Below are 18485 nucleotides of genomic sequence, written 5' to 3'. Positions count from 1 at the left end.
GCAATTCTGGGATCAAGATACCCTGTAACATAAGGATTTACTCCTGATTTGTCCTGAATCCCTTGTGCTCCCTCTGGGGGTTTGCAGACACCCATATGTAGGCATTTGCTGGATGCTTGTCAGAGGTGGTATGAGTAATTCCTTCCTGTCTCATAGGGCTTGGTGGCCATCCAAAAAACAAGGGAATCAAAAGGGGGAAAGAATGTGTGAGTCACAAGGGGATTTTTAATTTGTAAATGGCATTTGTAAGGCTCATGTTGAAATACATCATCCAATTCTGACATCCAGATTTTTGAGAGGCTGTTATGGGTGTGGGGGAATGAGTAAAGGTGCAAAGATAATGGATTTAGAAGATGAAAAGATATATAGCAGGAGACTGAAACATTTTACTTCACTTAAGATATCAAGGTGATTTGGTGACCTAATTTTTAAGAACTTTCCACAGGAGAAAGATAGTAGTAGTTACTAAGACTGGTTCATGAAAGTGATGTAAAAGCCAAAGTAAGACACATGACTTTGAGTACATTATAATACACATTAATTTGGTACATTTTTAGCATATGGGAGGACAAATCACTAGAATAAGCCATCATTATGGCTCAAGAAAATGCTTAAGCCCATGCACATCTTGAGTCTGGGCATCTTCTAAAATATTCACCTCTATCAAGTTAGTGGGCTTTGGAGGTGGATAGCACATAAAGTTCATATTGAGAGAAGAGAGTTATTTATCTAATGGCCCTTTTTGGTCCTAAAATTCATAAATATTTTAGGAGAGAAGTACAGTGTGCTGTGGTGTGACTCCTTGTTATGCTTCTGAAATCAAGTCCCTTAACCAAATACAACTCTGAAGGCTACACATGCTGGGGGAAGAGTGAAGCAGTCTTCTATCACCAAGCAACGTGGTGTCCTTTGTGTCCTGTGACTTTTCTCTCCCATGAAAGCTTGTACATTAATAACAGTCTGCACTGAGGTTTCTCGAAACAAGATCCCAAATCACTTTTGAGACATAAACTAACAAAATAGACTGACATAGGCAGTTTCAGGACACAGTTCAGGTTTTCAGCAAACCATCTGTTCTTTAAACAAAACCAAAGCTTGCACATATTGAGACAATCTCTAATTCAGGTTACCTCTTAAGCTTTAACTACTTGACAACAAAGTAAAACACCTTAGCCTTCAAAACCCACAAAATATTACCAGGAACGTTCCAGATCCTCTGGATAAAAGTGAACATTGTCACCTTAGGTAAGTATCAATGCAGATGTGAGTTTTCATAAAATTTCAGTATGTATTTACACAGGTAGATATAGAAACCTCAGACATCACTGAGAATAACAGAGGTAATTCAATACCACATACAGCTTTTTCATGTCTGTCCTTACTTTTTCCTGTAGTTCTATTACAAACATTGTAGAATGCTTGTATACAGTCTAACAGGAACATCAAGGTTCATTACAGCAACTCTCCTATGAAATCTCTGATGAGAAGTACATAAATTATTATCTCTGCATCTATATATTTTTTGGGAAATACAGGTTAGGAAAGAACAAAGTAGCACAATTATCTTTGCTGAAACAACAAAAAATTTTCCTTAAAGCATTTTGGTTATTTTTTTTCACACAAAAAGTTCTGTGAACCTCAACAGTGTTTGATCATATGAGTCACAGGAATTTTTTCCCATTTATTTTAGGAATGCAGAGCATATATATGATGCAGCACATATAATAAATCAAAACTATATATACAATAATATTTAGTCCATGTATTCTTCTATAAATATATCTGCATGTAAGTAGCATTCATTCCTAGCTATCTGATCACTGTATATTTAAAATTATTATCATCTGCAAGGTAAATGCATGCTTTTGCATCTATTCTCAATCTAAAAATTTCTTTCATTTTCATAAATTGCCCACATGTTCAATGAGAACATGGAACAGCGGAAATAGAGATCTCTTCCAAATCCAGTAGAAAATTCAAAAATTACCTTAGTCCATCAAGACTGGGTAGCAATGACTTTAAGAGTTCAGAAGACTTTTCTTACCCTCTGTGATCAAATGATCACAATTCTCTCATAAGTACTCATATTCTTGAATTATTTTCTTTATACTTGTGGACATCATTTTTTTACCCTAACTTACTCACAAAAGAGGTAGATCAATTGGAAAAATACAGTGGAGCTTAAAAATGGAATCAGAAGTCTAGAAAGTATGTTCTACTGAAAGAAATTGGTTTGTTTAGTCTAAAAAAGAGAAGACTGTGAAAAGATATGATAACAGTCTTCAACTATGTAAAAGGTTGTTGTAGTAAGCGTTCTTCGTGCCCACAGGGGATAGAGCAAGAAGGAAGGAGCTTAAATTAGAGCAAACATGACTTATAGATCATGAAAGACATTTTATGGGATCCTGGAAACTTAAGTTTCAGGATTTAAAAGCTTATCTACTTAAAAATTACGTTAAATATTTATATGTAGCAAGAGGCAAATTTACTAACTAGCCTTTAGTGCAGCACAAATAGAAAACAGATCCAGTGTGGTGGACCACAACATTTGTCCATGTGGAGACCAGGGCAAAACCACCAAGTGCTGACAGCAGAAGCTCAATGAAATGGATTCATTTCTTCTACCACAATGGCCAAACGCTGAAGATCTTTGCTGCACAATTACTTGACAACTCTTACTTTTGCTTAAGGCTATTTCAATTTCCACTTTGTTGTGATTTAGTTCAGTTAAAGCATAAGGACATAATTTCAAAAGTCTAAGAATAATTCTGACTTACAGAGGAACTGAGAAGGAAAAATAACAAATACACAATAAGGGAGCTGTTCTCCTGACATCACAAGTTAAAGTAAATTACTCTGATATGAGGAAAAAAAAAAACATTTCACCCTTTCTCCCTTCAGTGTTGCTTATTACTGACCTCTGGCTCTAACAACTCATTCTTTTAAAAACCACTTCAGTGTGTCTAGACAAATAGAAACATGAGCAACTATTAACTAATCACTGTCATTCAAATAATTCCATCAATGTCTACCCCTCCATCATTCTTTCACTTTTTTCCTTCAAGGGGGAAAGAGTCTGAGCTGGATGCTGGAAGTCCTATTTAACTTACCTCAGTCATGCAATAAAACAGGCAATAATCATACCTTGTGATATGATATAAAACTGTTCCATACTATGTTACCTTCAGTAAAACAGGCAACAGAAAGTTTTGTGCCTATGTACCACCTGGAGATTTAAAAAGCTAAAGAAACCTAAATAAAGCACAGCACTTTACCAGTTTTCTGTTTAAAAGGAAGAAATCTGTTTTATTTTCTTCTCTAAATCTTAGATACTGAACAGTACCTGTATTTTCTACAGAATATTACTCATGTTAAGAGGTGTTGAAAAAAGCAAAAAAAAAAGCATCTGTTCCACAAAGTGACAGGCATTTGAGGAAAGAATTATCTCTGTCACAGTAATTAACAGTGTTTTTGTTAGATGCCCTTTACTCCACTAGCCTTTTTAACCACAAGACTGAACAAAACCATTCTGAGTACAGTTCAAAGCCCTGTAGCTTAATATTTCATCAAGGAAACATTCCTTTTCAATACCGGCTCTCAGAAGACATCTAGCATCTTTAAGGAATTGAGATTTGAACTGAACCACCTGGCTAATGGAGCACTAAATTAAGATTTATAAATCAATCAGCAGGAATTAATCATCTGACACAGAATTCTCAAAAATGCCTTGGATAAGAGGAGAGATATGCATAGCCCGAAAGAGTGATCCAATATGGATCTTGATCCAATATGGATTTTTAAATTAAATTTCTCACTACCACCATGGTCAGATACACCTAAAGCAAGGATGATACAGAAAAGCTTCGCTTTTCCTCATTAATGTTGGACCAAGTAACAACATCTTTTATTCCGGCTAAAAGCAAAACTCCGTGGGAGAGCACAACCGCTAATGAAAACCCAATAAACGTCATTGTCCCGGACCCAGGCTGGAATCTCAAGCACCTTCAGTTCCCTCAAGAGTACAGAGCAAAGGTGACTCGCTTGAGCAGGTGATTACCTTGAATGCTCCTTTTGAAAAAGGCTTTGCAGCCCTCGCAGGACCAGACCCCGTAGTGGTACCCCGAGGCGTAGTCGTTGCAGACGGCGCAGTACCGCGTCTCCTTGGTGGACTCCATGGGCAGGCTCCCCTTCTCGCTGGCGCCCGACATCCTCTCCCGGATGCTGTGGCGCCTGTTATCGGAGCTCGGCCTGTCGGTAGCAGAAAAAAAATAAAAAAGATAAAAAGAAAAACAGGCATAGTTCTTTCAGGGAGGTCAAGCTTCATCCTCTGCTTCAGGTTGTAAAAAAGAAGTCTTGCTTGCTTGAAAACAACTGATAGGCAAAAATTTAAAAAAGAAAAAAATTTCTACTGCCCTCTCTCCTAGTTGGAAAGTTGCAGGATTAGTAAGACACAGGGCAATTTCGTATAAAGTTATTGAGCAGTTTACCTTGAAAAATAAAGAAAAAATTGATAAATTAACCAAATATTTGTTAAATTAACCAAATTTTCAGCAACACAAAGAAACACCAAAAAACCAGCACTATTTTGTGTACCTGCTCCCGTCCAAAGGTTTCAGCATAACTGTAATATCGCAGTTAGGTTGAGAATCTGAGTCAAAAACCACTTATGATTGCACATGAATTAGTTTAATTATTAACTTAAATTATTATATTATATAACCCTTTCAAGTGTTATTGCCCAATTAGAGATGCAAACTTTCCTTAACTTGTCAAGATCTAATACTACATAAAAAGGTGCCTTTTCTCGTTACTTTCATAAAAATTAAGAAGCTGTTTCTGCACGACAAAAAACAAGCATATTAAAAAAACAAGCATATTAAAAATTGTTGCCAAAGAAATTTTTTTTCCAGTGACACAGACATTACTGGACATGTACTAGGCATGCACATGGCCAGCACGTGCAGGATGCTGTGCAGGTGAAAACCAAAGAGCTCTATCTGTAAATGGCAATGAATTCACATCCAGTGAACCTGGTAAGAGGTTATTATGGGTAGCTGCTGTGGGTGTGGCACACAAAGTTGAGAGGATGTGAAATTGCCAAGGGAGCCACCAGTGAACTCTGAGACTGCCCCTGGAAGGCAAACGGTTCTTTGCAAAACATGCTTTCCAGTAAGAGGCTGCGCTAAAAATTGTCCAGGAGACAAATACCATTGGGTGTGACAGCACCAGACAAGCTAAAGCATGAAGAATCCTGCTGTTTATAGTAATTATCCACTGACATGCATGCTTTAATTGCTGGTCAGTAAATAAGTGGCTTTTATCTCCCCAGAATCTCAACATTTTCTCAAATAAATCTATCCTGGTTTTGAGCCTAGGAAACTCTTTCGGATTTCTTCCTACATATCTAATTTGCCTTATTCCTTTCTTGAGAGCAGCAAAACTTGCTATGCTTTGATGAACCGAGACATCTGGCACCAACCACACCTTCCTGCTGCAAACCTGTACTCCCCAGCAGCTTTCTGATTTCTTTTGGTATGCTGTAATATCTCATCCAGCCCAAGTTCCCTGACATCTCCTGCTGCAGTACCTCTCAACTGCTTTCTACCAGCCAAAGGCACCTGGACACTCTCACATGTGCTCTCAGCCATCCCCTCAAGACTTTTTATATATATATATATATATATATATATAATTTCTGTCGCTAAATATGATATTAATTCAAAGCTTTTCAATGAAACTATATCAGTTATTAGAGGAACAGGAGGCTTTACCAAGTTAGCAGAAACTGCTACTGGCATCGTTCAGGAAAAATGCATTTTTTAAACCCAATGTTCTTTGCCAAGACTTATACATCAGCTAATTTTGAACATTTACTTAAATAACCTTTCCTTTTCGCTTGGAACTTGTGCAGAAGTGAAGAATTGTAAAGGGTGAAGGGCTGACATGACACATCTCTGGTTTTTAGTGAGACAGGAAAATTGGAGAATTTCACAATTGACAACATGATTCTATGAAACTAGGCAGGGGGAAAAGTCCTTGAATATTTTAGATGTTAACATGTAAAAAATTAAAAACTTCCAATGTACCAAAATTAATACAGTATCATTAATCAATCATTATGGATACAACTCATACATTGTACATATAACTACCTTTTGCCTTTTCCAGCCCAACAAACCTAGCTAATATTTTTATTCTTCTCAAGGTCCTGGACCTTCCTTTGAATTTGCTTTATCCCAGTGCCTCATTTAATTGACTTCCTTTTTTTCTCTACTAAGTACTGATCATAGCTGTTGTTTCTTATCTTCTCCACCCCATTCTCATCTGTCTGCAGCTTTATCACCTCTTTCAGTACAAGTTTAAATAAACCACGTTGTGGCTTCTTTAAAAAACATACTCTTAGGTGCACATAACCACAAGAATGTTTTAAGCATTTGAAGTAATCCAGCAAGCAATCTAATAACTATTAATATAATTTTAAGAGCCACAGACTAATCCATTAGGTATACATGATGACTTGATAGATTGTCATCATTTTTGACCAATTCTTTTTTAAACTGCTACAAATATGCATGTTATAGAAGATAAGGTTTCCAGAGTTATTTTTATATCAATAAGAAGTACAAAAAAGTCAAAACTTTGCAACAGTACGAGAAAAAGGATTGAAGTTTCAAAACAATTACATATTTTTGCAGGTGTGCAGCAGTTTTCCAATATTACACGTTTACTGAAGCAATCCTAGTTTCCCAGTTGTACACAAAAGAAAACCCTTTCATAGGTAAAACCAAAATGAAGAAATACCAAAAAGCATCAGTCATCACCGATCTATCAGTCCAGATAAATTAAATTTTCATCTTTTCTGAATAGCCACTCTTTTTCAGATCAAGCCTAGGTTCACAAACACATTTTTATTGAAGTTATACTTAAGAAAGATTAAAAATTACTCAAAAAATACCTCAGACAGACAAACAAACAAACAAAAAAGCCTTTTCTAATGTAGGAGGAATAAAAAATTCATAAAATATGTGCACTCCAAAGAAAATAAGCTACAGGAAAACACTGAGAAGGAAGATGCAGTAAAGACAGATATCTTTCCATGCTTGTGTGGTGTCTGTCCCACAGGTCCTTTCCATCCTCAGTCACACAAGGCCCCTGTTCCAGAGGGAGGCTGCAGGCAGGAGCAATGAGAGACCTGGTTCCCTGCTTGTTCCCATGGTCCCAGGGATCACAGGGATCACAGGGAAGCAGTGCTGCTGCTCACACCTGCCTGCAATGCCCACGGGTGTCAAACCTGACTTGGGCCCCCATCACCTCCCTGCACACAAACTTGCAACATGGAGAGAGCACTGTGACTCTGTCAACACAGGCTTTCACAAAGCAAAAGGAATCTAAAGATGACCTTGCTGCTTCCTGCCCTCGGAATCAGTTCCACTCCAGTGGCATTTGGGCAAGGTTTTGCAAACTGGCCCTGCAGAGTCATCGCATTTAGGCTTTGGTGAACCACACTAAAATACCCCTAGCCCCATATTCCCCAAAAATAACATTCTTTCCATTTATATACAGTAGAAATAAAAGCTGGTAATAAATTAAGTGAAGTAATTATTAGAGGAGGTGGGGAGAAAAACTTTTTGTGAAAAGAGGATCCCAGTATTAGAGATTGCTAAATCAAAATAACACATCAGATTTCATCCAGAAACCAGCTGCTAGTTAGTGTACATCACAGACCACTGATGCTGTGTCCTGACAAAAAAAACACAGCAGCCCACTCTTTATCGAGTTTTCAGTTAAGTTTCAAGGGCTGGTCTTCTGGAGAACATAGTACAACAACTTAACCCAGATTAATGACTTTGGCAAGACCATCATTCCCAAAATATAGGAGCTGAACCTCTTCTGCAATTCCCTTTGTAACCTATGCAAACAACAACAAAAAAATAAAAGACAAAAAATCTTGCCAACTATGTTTACCAAAAAACCCCACAAATCACAAAGAAAGAAATCCCCAGATAAAGCCCTCTCTCCAAGGCCTGCACAAAACCAGAGCAGATTAGAAATCGAAAAAACCCAGAATTTACACCACATTTCCAAATGCAATAACACTGCAGAGATAAAATGGAAAGTGTTTGGAACCCACAGAGCAGAACAAACTTGTCTCCCACACTCCCTTTTCTGTTTCACACTTTGATGAGTGTGTAAGGAAAAAACACACCTCTGCTTTATACATTCACTCATCATCTGCAGCTCTGAATTAGAAAGAGATTAGTAAACTTACATTAACTGCAAAGTAAAAAGGAAGTGTGCATGAGACAATTACAGTTTTATAATGTAAATTCAGATTTTTTACATCAGGAGAATCTGACTGGCAGGCAGAATGAATTTAGGCTAGCTCAAAGTAAACAATCCACACAACACTGAGGTTAAACCAAATTTATTCAGAACCGCAGCTTTACCTGAAAAAAAGAGGTTTTGTAGTAGGAGGACTTCAGGGGGAAATTATATAAATAGTTAAAAAAGACACCTTGAGAAATTCTCATTTTCTGGATTTATTTTCAAACACAAAACTTTAATCTGCTTACCAGAATGGATGAAATTTCCTAGGGTAAGGTGCCTCAAAACTAATGGTCATTTCAAAAGCAGTCAAGGTCTAGTACAAATGCTTTTCCACACACTGGACTTATAATGACACCAGTGTGCCATTCCATATGAAATTAATCTGCTGTTATAATGTGAACTTCTGTATGGGGCAAAATACTTATGAAATACTATTTGAATGGATCTAAGTGCTTGAAAACACTTAGAAGACATCTCAAGGAGAAGCACTGCAATAGGATTGAACAAGTATAAAAATAAATAGAGAAAATTGCCAAATACATTAAGGACCTCAAAACTGTATTCTCAAAAAGTAACCCAAATGAATCTGAAAAAAAATCATATGCCATGAAAATGAAAGCACTGGCTTAAAAAAAAAAACAAACTGAAAATGCCTAGGGCTGTAGTTAAGCTAAGTACAACTTCACAAGAGAGAGAATGAAGTTGTATTTCAAAAGGAGAGAATCACAGGATATTTTAGGCCAGATGGAAGTTTGGGACATGACCACATGCCAGCCAGTGCTGGCACAAGAGATTATAGCCATGAAAGTGGGCTCCAGCAATGGGAGCAGAAACTGGCATCACTCCTTGCCTGATACTCCACTGGTGATGAAGACCTGAGACCTCACTGTCAATCATTCCTGATCCATGGCTTAGAGCACGTGCAACACACACTACTAAATTCTCTTCTTCCCAAAATAGGATGGTTTTGTTTATGACACCATAGGAGAACTCTTGCATAGCTCCTGACCCATGACCTGGGAGAGGGCTACTTAACCTGGCCAAATCCTGCTTGACAGTGTGAAGCTATGCAGCAGTGAGAGCCCTGACCTTGTCTAGGTAACTAAAATATATGCAGGAGTTTCTTGCCCCACCATCCTCATTTTATTCCCTGATGATCAACAATGTCCCTGGTGCAGCATCAAAACCAAGAGCAGGAAGCATTTCCCTTAGACACCGATGATGTCCCTTCCAGCTTAGTGCCTCACTAAACCTGACATTCAAGTTGGGTGAAAAGAAGCTGTAGTTTGAGGAAGAGCTGCCTTTAATTCATACCTCTAAATGGGTAGCTCCTTCTCTTCCCTTTCCCACAGCCCTGACAGCTCCTGTGCCTTCACAAGTCTTTCCATCAAGGGAAATACAAACTGTAACCAGAAGACCACCAGAGCAGAGCTGCACAGCAGCTCCTCTGACACCTAGACAGGACAGGAACAGGCCATCCTGACAGAGAAATGCCTCCTCTGGTAACTTATTCTCATTAATTTCATGGCTTTTGCTCATATCTTGTCTTCTCCTTTGGGGTAAATGCAGGGGACAACTCAACAGAACTACTTGCATAGAAAACCCCAAGCTGATGGAGTTAATGGATGAGGTGAAGAAATATTGACATAAAAGAATGAGGAGAGATAATATGAAGAACTACTTTAAAAATAACAGAAGATATATATGAAGGGCAAATAAGAACAATGGCAAGGAAACCAACTGAAAAGTGACTGGCCTCATTGCAGAAAAAAAGAAAAAAATATAACTGACAAATGAGAAATGTAAGAAAAATAAACTAAAATAAATATATGAAAGTTGAATAATAAAATAATCTTTAAATGCTGATGGTATTTCACAGTGTGTCAGGAAATGTATTTAGTAGTCAGAAGACACTAAAATGCTTTCTTTAGAACTAAACTAAAATGAAATTTGATTTGGCAACTTAAATTTCAAAATTTATGTAAAATATCTTGGAATTGACCAAGAGACAGTAGTGTTGAGGATAAGCTCTGGCAACACGAAAACAAAAACTTATCTTCTTAGGTCATCAAAACTTATTTGATGTGAAATTAAACATTTCCTTTGGCATTAGTTTTATCATCTTCCTTCATTCTTAACTCTGGTTAACTTTAAAATGAGTGATTGAAATGTTACATTTTGATATGCCAAAACTAAACCACCCCATGTGTGAATCAAAACGTCCTCTTGAACTATCTAGTAAAGTCAGTCTAAATTTGCACATTCTTACAGTCTCCTAAAGCTTCATTTTTGAAAAATTTAATTTTATTCTCAGATCTGTCACCAATATTTAATTGGTGCAGACTGCAGTGAAGTCTAGAGAGACGTGCTTGTGCACTGTCAATGAGTGGTCCACATATCCAGACACATTTCCTGGGGGTTCCACTGATGGGAGCATAAAGGATCCCAGACTACTTGCTCATGTGTCAAATACCTGAATTTGGATGTTTTCAATACTTCTCTCTCCCATACTTTCAGTCCTTGGATTCATTTTACATGGCTTATACATGTCAGCTAATAATTTTGCAGCAGATTCCCTTGACAACATAGAGGTTTGCCCTGCTTTATGAAAAACGTGGAAGTTTTTCTTGGGATTACCAGGGGAGTGAGGGGTGGGTTCTAAATGGGAAAGAGCTCCATTTATTTGCCAGTTCTGTGGGTCCAGTATTTAAATCCATACCAAAAAATCTTTCAAATAAATACTGAGAAATTGTCTCTCATTCTGATTCTCAGTGCTTTTGGAATCTAAACTACAGCTTATTTACAGGGTCATTTTCATTATTCTTAAGTAAAGAATGGTGGTGTAGCTGTATTTTATGGAATAGCCCAGAAATGAAATAGTTTTGAAGCAATAGCAAATTTCTGGGTTTTTTTCCTTATGCAGAGAAGTTTAATAATTTCTTTCTGTACATAAGGTGAATGCAGAAACACCCACACACATTCTTTATATGAGTATACCTTAAAAAAAGATGCAGATTTTAAACACAGAGTGGTTGAACCGCATCTTGCAGATGCTACTTGAACCTTCATTTATCTGTCCTGTGTATATGTATGTTATCTTTAATTATGTGACCATACTTTTCAAAGAGCAACAGGCTCATCAGTGCACCAAACAAAAAAGAATGCATTAAATGAGCAGCTACTCTGTCTGTGAGGCTTTTTTTCCATGACTGCTCAGTGTCTGGTGCCTTACTATCAGCACATTGTCCAAATTCAGAATTAATTTCCTCCCAGTATTTCCATGCCACTATAGCAATTTAGCAGCTGGCAGGTCCTAATGAATGTATTTTTCCAATACTCTTCTGAGTCAAAAGGATAAAAAATGAGACAGAGAGGTTAAGGTCAAAAGTATACACCGAGTTATGGGCAACCTGAGTTTTTAAGTACTCACCACTAAATAGGTTTTTAATGCTCAGAGTGCTACTTTTCTTGTCTGAAATTGCAAGACCAAATGTTCAACACTTACATGAATCAGACCGTAGGACTTCCATTTTGCACAAAGAAAATTACAATACAACACCAGAATGCTTGTGAAGAGTTTGATTTAAATGATTTCTGAACTTAACAGAAGCATTTGTGGCAGAATTAGACAGAAATTTAGTTCCTCAGGCCAGAAAATCAGCTGCTTCCACATAATAATTTTTGCCTCTTTCCTTTTTTAGTTACCAGCCTTTGGGAAAAATGAGTAGAGAATTTACAGTGACATATTCCACTATAGAAGAATGACACATTCCACAGATGATCCTTTTCATATATTGCAACAGCAGCCCACTTATAATTACCTTGTGAACATGGCAAAAATTATAATAATAATCACAAAGTGACCAAATAAGATTTACACAGGTCACCTTATCTTGGGCTTAATAAAAAATTACAAGTTTGCAAATAATAGCTTTTTGGCATGCAGCTTCTCACCTTCTAAAGAGGACATCTAGAAAAGCAAAAATGCTACCTTTCTGCCTCACAGAGTCCCAGGCAGCAGAGCAGGGCCATGCTGGGGGACCCCTCACTGGTGTTAATGCAGCATGGGATGACAGATCCCTCATTCAGCAGCAGAGGAAGGGTATCAGTGACACCCACTAACTGCTGTATGTAGGGACACTACAAGTCCCTTCTGCTCTGTTTTAGGAGAAGTAAAAGCTCTCAGACAAACAGAGGCTGCTGTCACTGCTGCCAGTGGGAACTCCTGCTCTGTCCTCCCACAGATGTTCTTCATCTGCTGCTCTCATTTGGCCCAGCCAGCCCCACTGCTCCCATTCCTACACCCACCTTTGCCTTTGGGCTCTCCCTTCCAGCATCATCTCCCTGTCTGGAAAGGACAACCTTCCCTCCTCTGGTGCCTGGCCACTTCCCTCATGCCCAGATTCCCTGCAGGCATTGCATCCAAAGCTCTCCTCTCTCTCTCTCACTATTCATTTTCCTCATGTCTTGGGCAGGATGGCTCCACTCTTCTGCCTCCTTCTGCACCCCAGCAACCCAGTCTACCATGATTATTTAGCTTCTGTAATATTTATATATAATCCTTTTTTTTTTTTCCTGTGACCTGACCCAGCAGTTGGACAAGCACATACTGAGATTTGTAACTAAATAAGATTTTAGGGACCTTAGTATTGCCATCTCTTGACAACATATAACTCATTAATCATAAAAGGACATAATTATATATTTTTTACCAAGGCTGAATTTAAAATTTTTGCAATCCTGTGGTGAGCAGCTCTTTATAAGTGCTATCAACTATCAACAAAACAAACAATGAAGTTTTTCAAGTTGGTCCTGCTAGAATTAAAAAACACATATTAAAAAAAAAATCACAAATATTTCTTTCTCTAGTACCTGTAAAGCTATGAAATATCATATATGTCTAGAGCCTTGCCTTATATGATTTGTAATTCTGTCTTTTCTCCTCTGGAGTGGGACTGCTTCTCTTAGAAGACAAGCCTTCAAAGTAACCACTCCCCATTGCCTGAGGTTTTATGTACTGGGACATTTTGCCCATGGGATAAAATGAAGGCCAGAAATACATCTTAGAAGAACCAAGTAAGAGATGCCATGGAAGCCATTACATGTGATAAATGCCATATTATTTTATGCCAGAATTTAACTTCTGAAATAAGAGAAAACATTTTTCTCTGATTAATATTTTGAAGACTACTTAAATCACCACAGAAATCTAGTTTCTGCAAAGAAAAGGTTCAGACAAGAAAATCTATCTCCTTCAGTTTTCAAGTCAAAAATATTTACATTGGGATTTCCATTTTGCAGAAATATTGATTTTTTTGAAAGATTTGACAGAAATATATTCAAACACCAAAACTTTCTTTTCATGCAATACAAAGAACAAACCATGTATATAAGTAGCACAAAGAATAAAAGATGCAACCACAGGTACTATTCTGCCTTGTGTAAGCAGGGGGATGTAATATATGTTATGAAATAATTCATGCTTATAGAGAGAATGTATTTTATAAAACTGTGAAATCCAAATGATCCTGGGCTCGATGCTGTTTCTGGCTGTGGGGTTTTGAGGACCTTATTTTGGTCAAGGAAAAAGAGAAATAAAATCTTTTCGCATTTTTGATAATTTGGCTTTTTGATTGATCATTTATAACAGGGAGAAATTGCTGACATCTCTACCAGCAGCCAAACCACCCTGCAGTCCTGATGTGACATAAGTAACATCAACAAACCCACAGAAATTTTATAGTCTGCACTCATTATATAGCATCCAGTAAAGCACAGGCAGAGCATCACTTAAAAGACTGTATATCTAGACCTGCCCCACAGGAACTTGTTTTAACTTGCCGTTACAACATTTCCAATTATTAAAGCTCTCTCTGTGAACTGTTTTCTGCTTCACTATCTCATGGCCAGCCCAAGTCCTCTGCTGGAAATAAAGCTTATTTTCCCTCAGCTATTTCTAGTTAGCCTGGAGAACAATTCTCTCTGGGTACACATTTTCCCTTCCCTTTCCCACTACACCACCCACTCTGCCTCCATCCTTTCTTTCCTAATTCTCCTGCTCTCAGAAGGGCTTTGCTTGCCTAAGTAAGCATAAAAATCTGAAAGATGCCTTGCCAGTCTCCCTTAAAACAGCATATTGACGTGTTCATGTGTTTTTCTGCTCACAGAATAAAATCTGCCTTTTCTGCAAAAGATTACTCTGTTGACTTGTATTACACTTATGACCTTCTCTTTCATTTAGACTATTTCTTATTCTGATGTCCTTTCTCTACTTAGTAATTCTACAGTTATTTTACTTGTTCTTTACTTTTCTCCATCCCAAAAAGCAGATACTGCAGTGATCCATAGAATTTGAGAAATTTTTAATGTTCCAGATTCTGTTGTGGCAAGCAGCACTAGAAAAATATTCTCTTTCATACTTACATTTCAAGTGACCCATTTAGAGACCTCTGCTACCTATAACAACTGGCAGATAACTTTCAGTTATTTAAAAATTAATGGTAGTGTCTGACCTGCTGGGTGAAAACTCTGCAAATTATTGGTTTTGTGTATCTTTTGAATTCCTGCTCACTGGCTGATCCCTCTACTCTTTAAGGAACAGCACCAGTGAGAAAAAAATTTAATCCAATTCCCTAGGATATGAAATAATGCCTGGTCAAATTGCTCAGGGTTCTTCTGCCCACTTCTACCTCCTGCCAAGAGCAGCTTTGCCTGGGCACGATCTGTCCCTGACACCATCCCTCAGTCCCAGACTCTGCTGCATGAAGAGTCATATAATCTGAGGAACCTCACTCTGCTGTCCTAAAGCATGCCAAATTTGATGAAAAAGCTGCTGACAAAGTGTCCCAGGGCGCTGCAGAAGATATGATTTTCTGGCAGCAATACCCAGTGGCTGTGTGGCTCTGTGGCTCTGGGGACAGCAGCAACAGGGCCCTGAGTGTGGCAATCAGCTGTGCCCACAAATGTGCCAAAGTGGAGGGCTCGGCAGGCAAACACAGGAAGCCTGCACTTAGGGTATCTCACTTGAGTGTAAACAAGCTGAAGAATAAAAGGTTTGAAAAGCTGAAAGGATTAGCAAACCTAAAGGCCAGCTTCAGCTAACAATCTCATGTACATCCTGTGCAGTTTTCACGCTTTTAGAAATTCCCTGCCATCCTTGTCTCTATTAAAGTTAATTCTATCCCTCAAAGACTCAGCTACAAATTGCACCCCTGCATTTCTTATGAGTCTTAGAAATCACTTTTGTAAATAGGCTGAAGTTTATCCTTTCATAACATATGCAGAATAAGTATTTTCTCCAGGTTTCACTCTAGTAAGCCTTTTCCAAAATTATCCAGACACTAGGACACTTTCTTTTTCCTTTTTAATGCTCAGATAAACTAGCACAATCCAACCACCTGAACAGAAAAGGTTAAGTGCACTCAATAGATTGGAAAAAGGTATTTCAGGAAGTGCTGTCAGATTCTTATACTTACTTCCAAACTATTTCAAAGGTAAGTGCCAGCAAAAACACAGGAATCGGTCATAAATCTTTCTTTACTGTGCTTTTATAGGACTTCTAAGTGCTCATGTAATCCTTTTATTTTTGGGCAAGCACTCTTTCAAAATATTTAAGATGCACACAATGTTTAACCAATTATCCAAAGGTTCATTAAATTCCTTGGAAAATCTTTCAATGACCAACATTAAACAAGACATTTTAAAGAAAAATGCTTGAAATATTTAAATTTTTTCATTTACGTCACGCTCAAAAAATTGCAAACTAGGAAAGCTGATTACAAAATGCAACATTATAATTTAGATACCATTGTTTCAAAAATTCCAACAAAAACCAATCTAATAGTTCAAATTACATTTCTTTAGAATGAAATCTTAAATGTTACTTTAGGGGGCATACTGCATTTCAAAATGAACTTTTGAAACAAAACACTAGTACAGGCACGTGTTGTCACAACAAAGAAATCTGACGGCTCTAGGCCACAGGAAAATAAACCTTGGTGAAATAAAAGACTACTTAAAGTAATGCTTTGAAGTTCATCAAAGTACATGCAGACCTCTTGAACCAGCTAGAGAAGAGACAAAAACATTTTTCCAAACAGATTACCACCAGGCCATCTCCAAGAGACTAAGTGCCAGCTGCTTGCAAGAATACAGAGGAAAAAAAAAAAAAGAGTAGGCAGGGGTGCTAAACCCAAAAATACAATGGACAGCAGAGAAGGAAGGAGGCACTTGGGAAAATCTGACACCTGCTTGTAAAAATGCTTGAGTACTAACCCCAGCAAATAAGGTTTGTCTGAAGTTCCTTATTTTTGTGCCAAAGCAGTAATCCTTAGGAAGAGAGCCTCTGCAGTCCCTTGGATTAACAGTGCACACTTCAAGGCCCAGTGAAAGAAAAAAACAGCTCCTGAACATACAGACCCATTTGTGCTTAAGCCAATTTCATCAAACCAAACTAATAAATACACACATTTAGGGTAAAATTTTTGGGAAGACTATAATGGGAGTTATTGAAAAAGCCCTGAAGGACAACACAGTCATTGGTCACGGACAGCATGACTTCATGAGAGGAAAGTCCTGCTTTCCAAACTTAATCTCCTTTTATGACAAGGTAACACACCTAGCTGATCAAGGGAAGCCAGCTGATATAATCTTTTCACATTTTAATAAAGCTTTAAATACTGTTTCTGACAGTGTCCTTCTGGACACAGTGTCCATCTCATGGCTGGATAAACTCGTGGTGAGATGGGTGAGCAACTGCCTCATGGGTTGGGCACGGAGGGTTATAGTGTATAGGGTGACATCAAACTGGTGCCCGTCACTAGTGGGGTAACACAGGGCTCCTGCAGAGAGACCTGAACAAATCAGAGGGCTGTCCAATCACCAGCCTTAGGAAGTTCAACAAGAGAAAAGTGCTGGATTCTGCGCTTGGGATGGGACAACCCTGGATGTAGGTACAGACTGGGGAGTGAGATGCTGGCGAGCAGAGCCACAGAAAGGCACCTGGGGGTCCTGGTCAGTGGCAAGCTGAACACGAGCCAGCAGTGCCCTGGCAGCCAGGAGAGCCAACCCTGCCCTGGGGGGCATCAGGCACAGCATGGCCAGCCAGGCAAGGGAGGGGATTGTCCTGCTCTGCTCTGAGCTGGGGAGGGCTCACCTCCAGTGCTGGGGCAGTTTTGGGTGCCACAAGAGAAGAAGGATATACGGCTATTAGCATCCAAAGCAGGGTGACCAAGATGGTGAAGCCTTGGAGGAGTGGCTGAGGTCACTTGGTCTGTTCAGCCTGAGAAGAGGGGACTGAGGGGACACCTCATTGCAGTAGCAGCTTCCTCATGAGGGGAAGAGGAGGGGCAGACACTGATCTCTTCTCTGTGGTAACCAGTGACAGGACCCAAGGGAATGGCCTGAAGTTGTTTCAGGGGAGGTTTAGTTTCGATTTTAGGAAAAGACTCTTGACCCAGAGGATGGCTGAGCACTGGAACAGGCTCCCCAGAGAAGTGGTCACAGCACCAAGCCTGAGAGAGTTCAAGAAGTGTTTGGACAATGCTCTCAGGTTCATGCTGTGACTCTGGGAATTTTCCTGTGCAGGGCCAGGAATTCGATGATCCCTGTGGGTCCCTTCCAACCCAGGATGCTCTATTATTCTACAATTCTGCTGGTACATGTACAAGGAATATGCCTCCCAGGCATTTAAATTACTGGAAAGTCATATGCTTTAAAGTGTAACAAGGGTAACTGATGGGAAAAAAGCCCATGGCCAACCGAAGTACAGGTGAAAATGGTCGGACAGGAGGCAAGCAAACAGCCAGTCGGAAAGTACATCGTCCAGTCACTGCGCACAAGGACTGCATTTCCCCTGCAGGGATGAGCTGCAAAAATGGTCACAGTACTCAAGGGCAATCAGGCTAACAGAATGCCTGGGCTTTGTAGCTTATTATATATAAATATATAAATACTTATAATTATATATAAATACATATGTGTGTGTGTGCGTGTGTGCGCGTGTGTATATACCCACACATACACACACATGCACGCTTCTCTTCCTCTGTTAGCAAAAATTACCAACAAATTATGTTAAGTTTCAACCTTGGACAGCCCGGAGCCTAGTAGAGGAAATGCAGACCTTACAGAAGCATGCTTTGGTCTGTCCTTTCAGT

At 38.8% G+C, this 18485-nt stretch overlaps 1 protein-coding gene across 2 annotated transcripts in view; it reads right to left on the bottom strand.

Annotated features, from left to right (window-relative positions):
* Window positions 1-18485, bottom strand: part of ESR1 (estrogen receptor 1) — a 160012-nt gene that overhangs the window by 70622 nt on the left and 70905 nt on the right. For both annotated transcript variants that reach the window (XM_084203463.1, XM_084203462.1), the window contains exon 3: window positions 4058-4248. In XM_084203463.1, coding sequence (XP_084059589.1) covers window positions 4058-4248 — 191 coding nt within the window. The remainder of the gene's footprint in view (window positions 1-4057; window positions 4249-18485) is intronic.

The sequence above is a fragment of the Fringilla coelebs genome (assembly GCF_963513975.1).
Source record: "Fringilla coelebs genome assembly, chromosome: 3".
NCBI classification, from domain to species: Eukaryota; Metazoa; Chordata; class Aves; order Passeriformes; family Fringillidae; genus Fringilla; species Fringilla coelebs.
The sequence above is the reverse complement of the archived record's forward strand: the minus strand, read 5'-3'. Positions and strand labels throughout refer to the sequence as shown.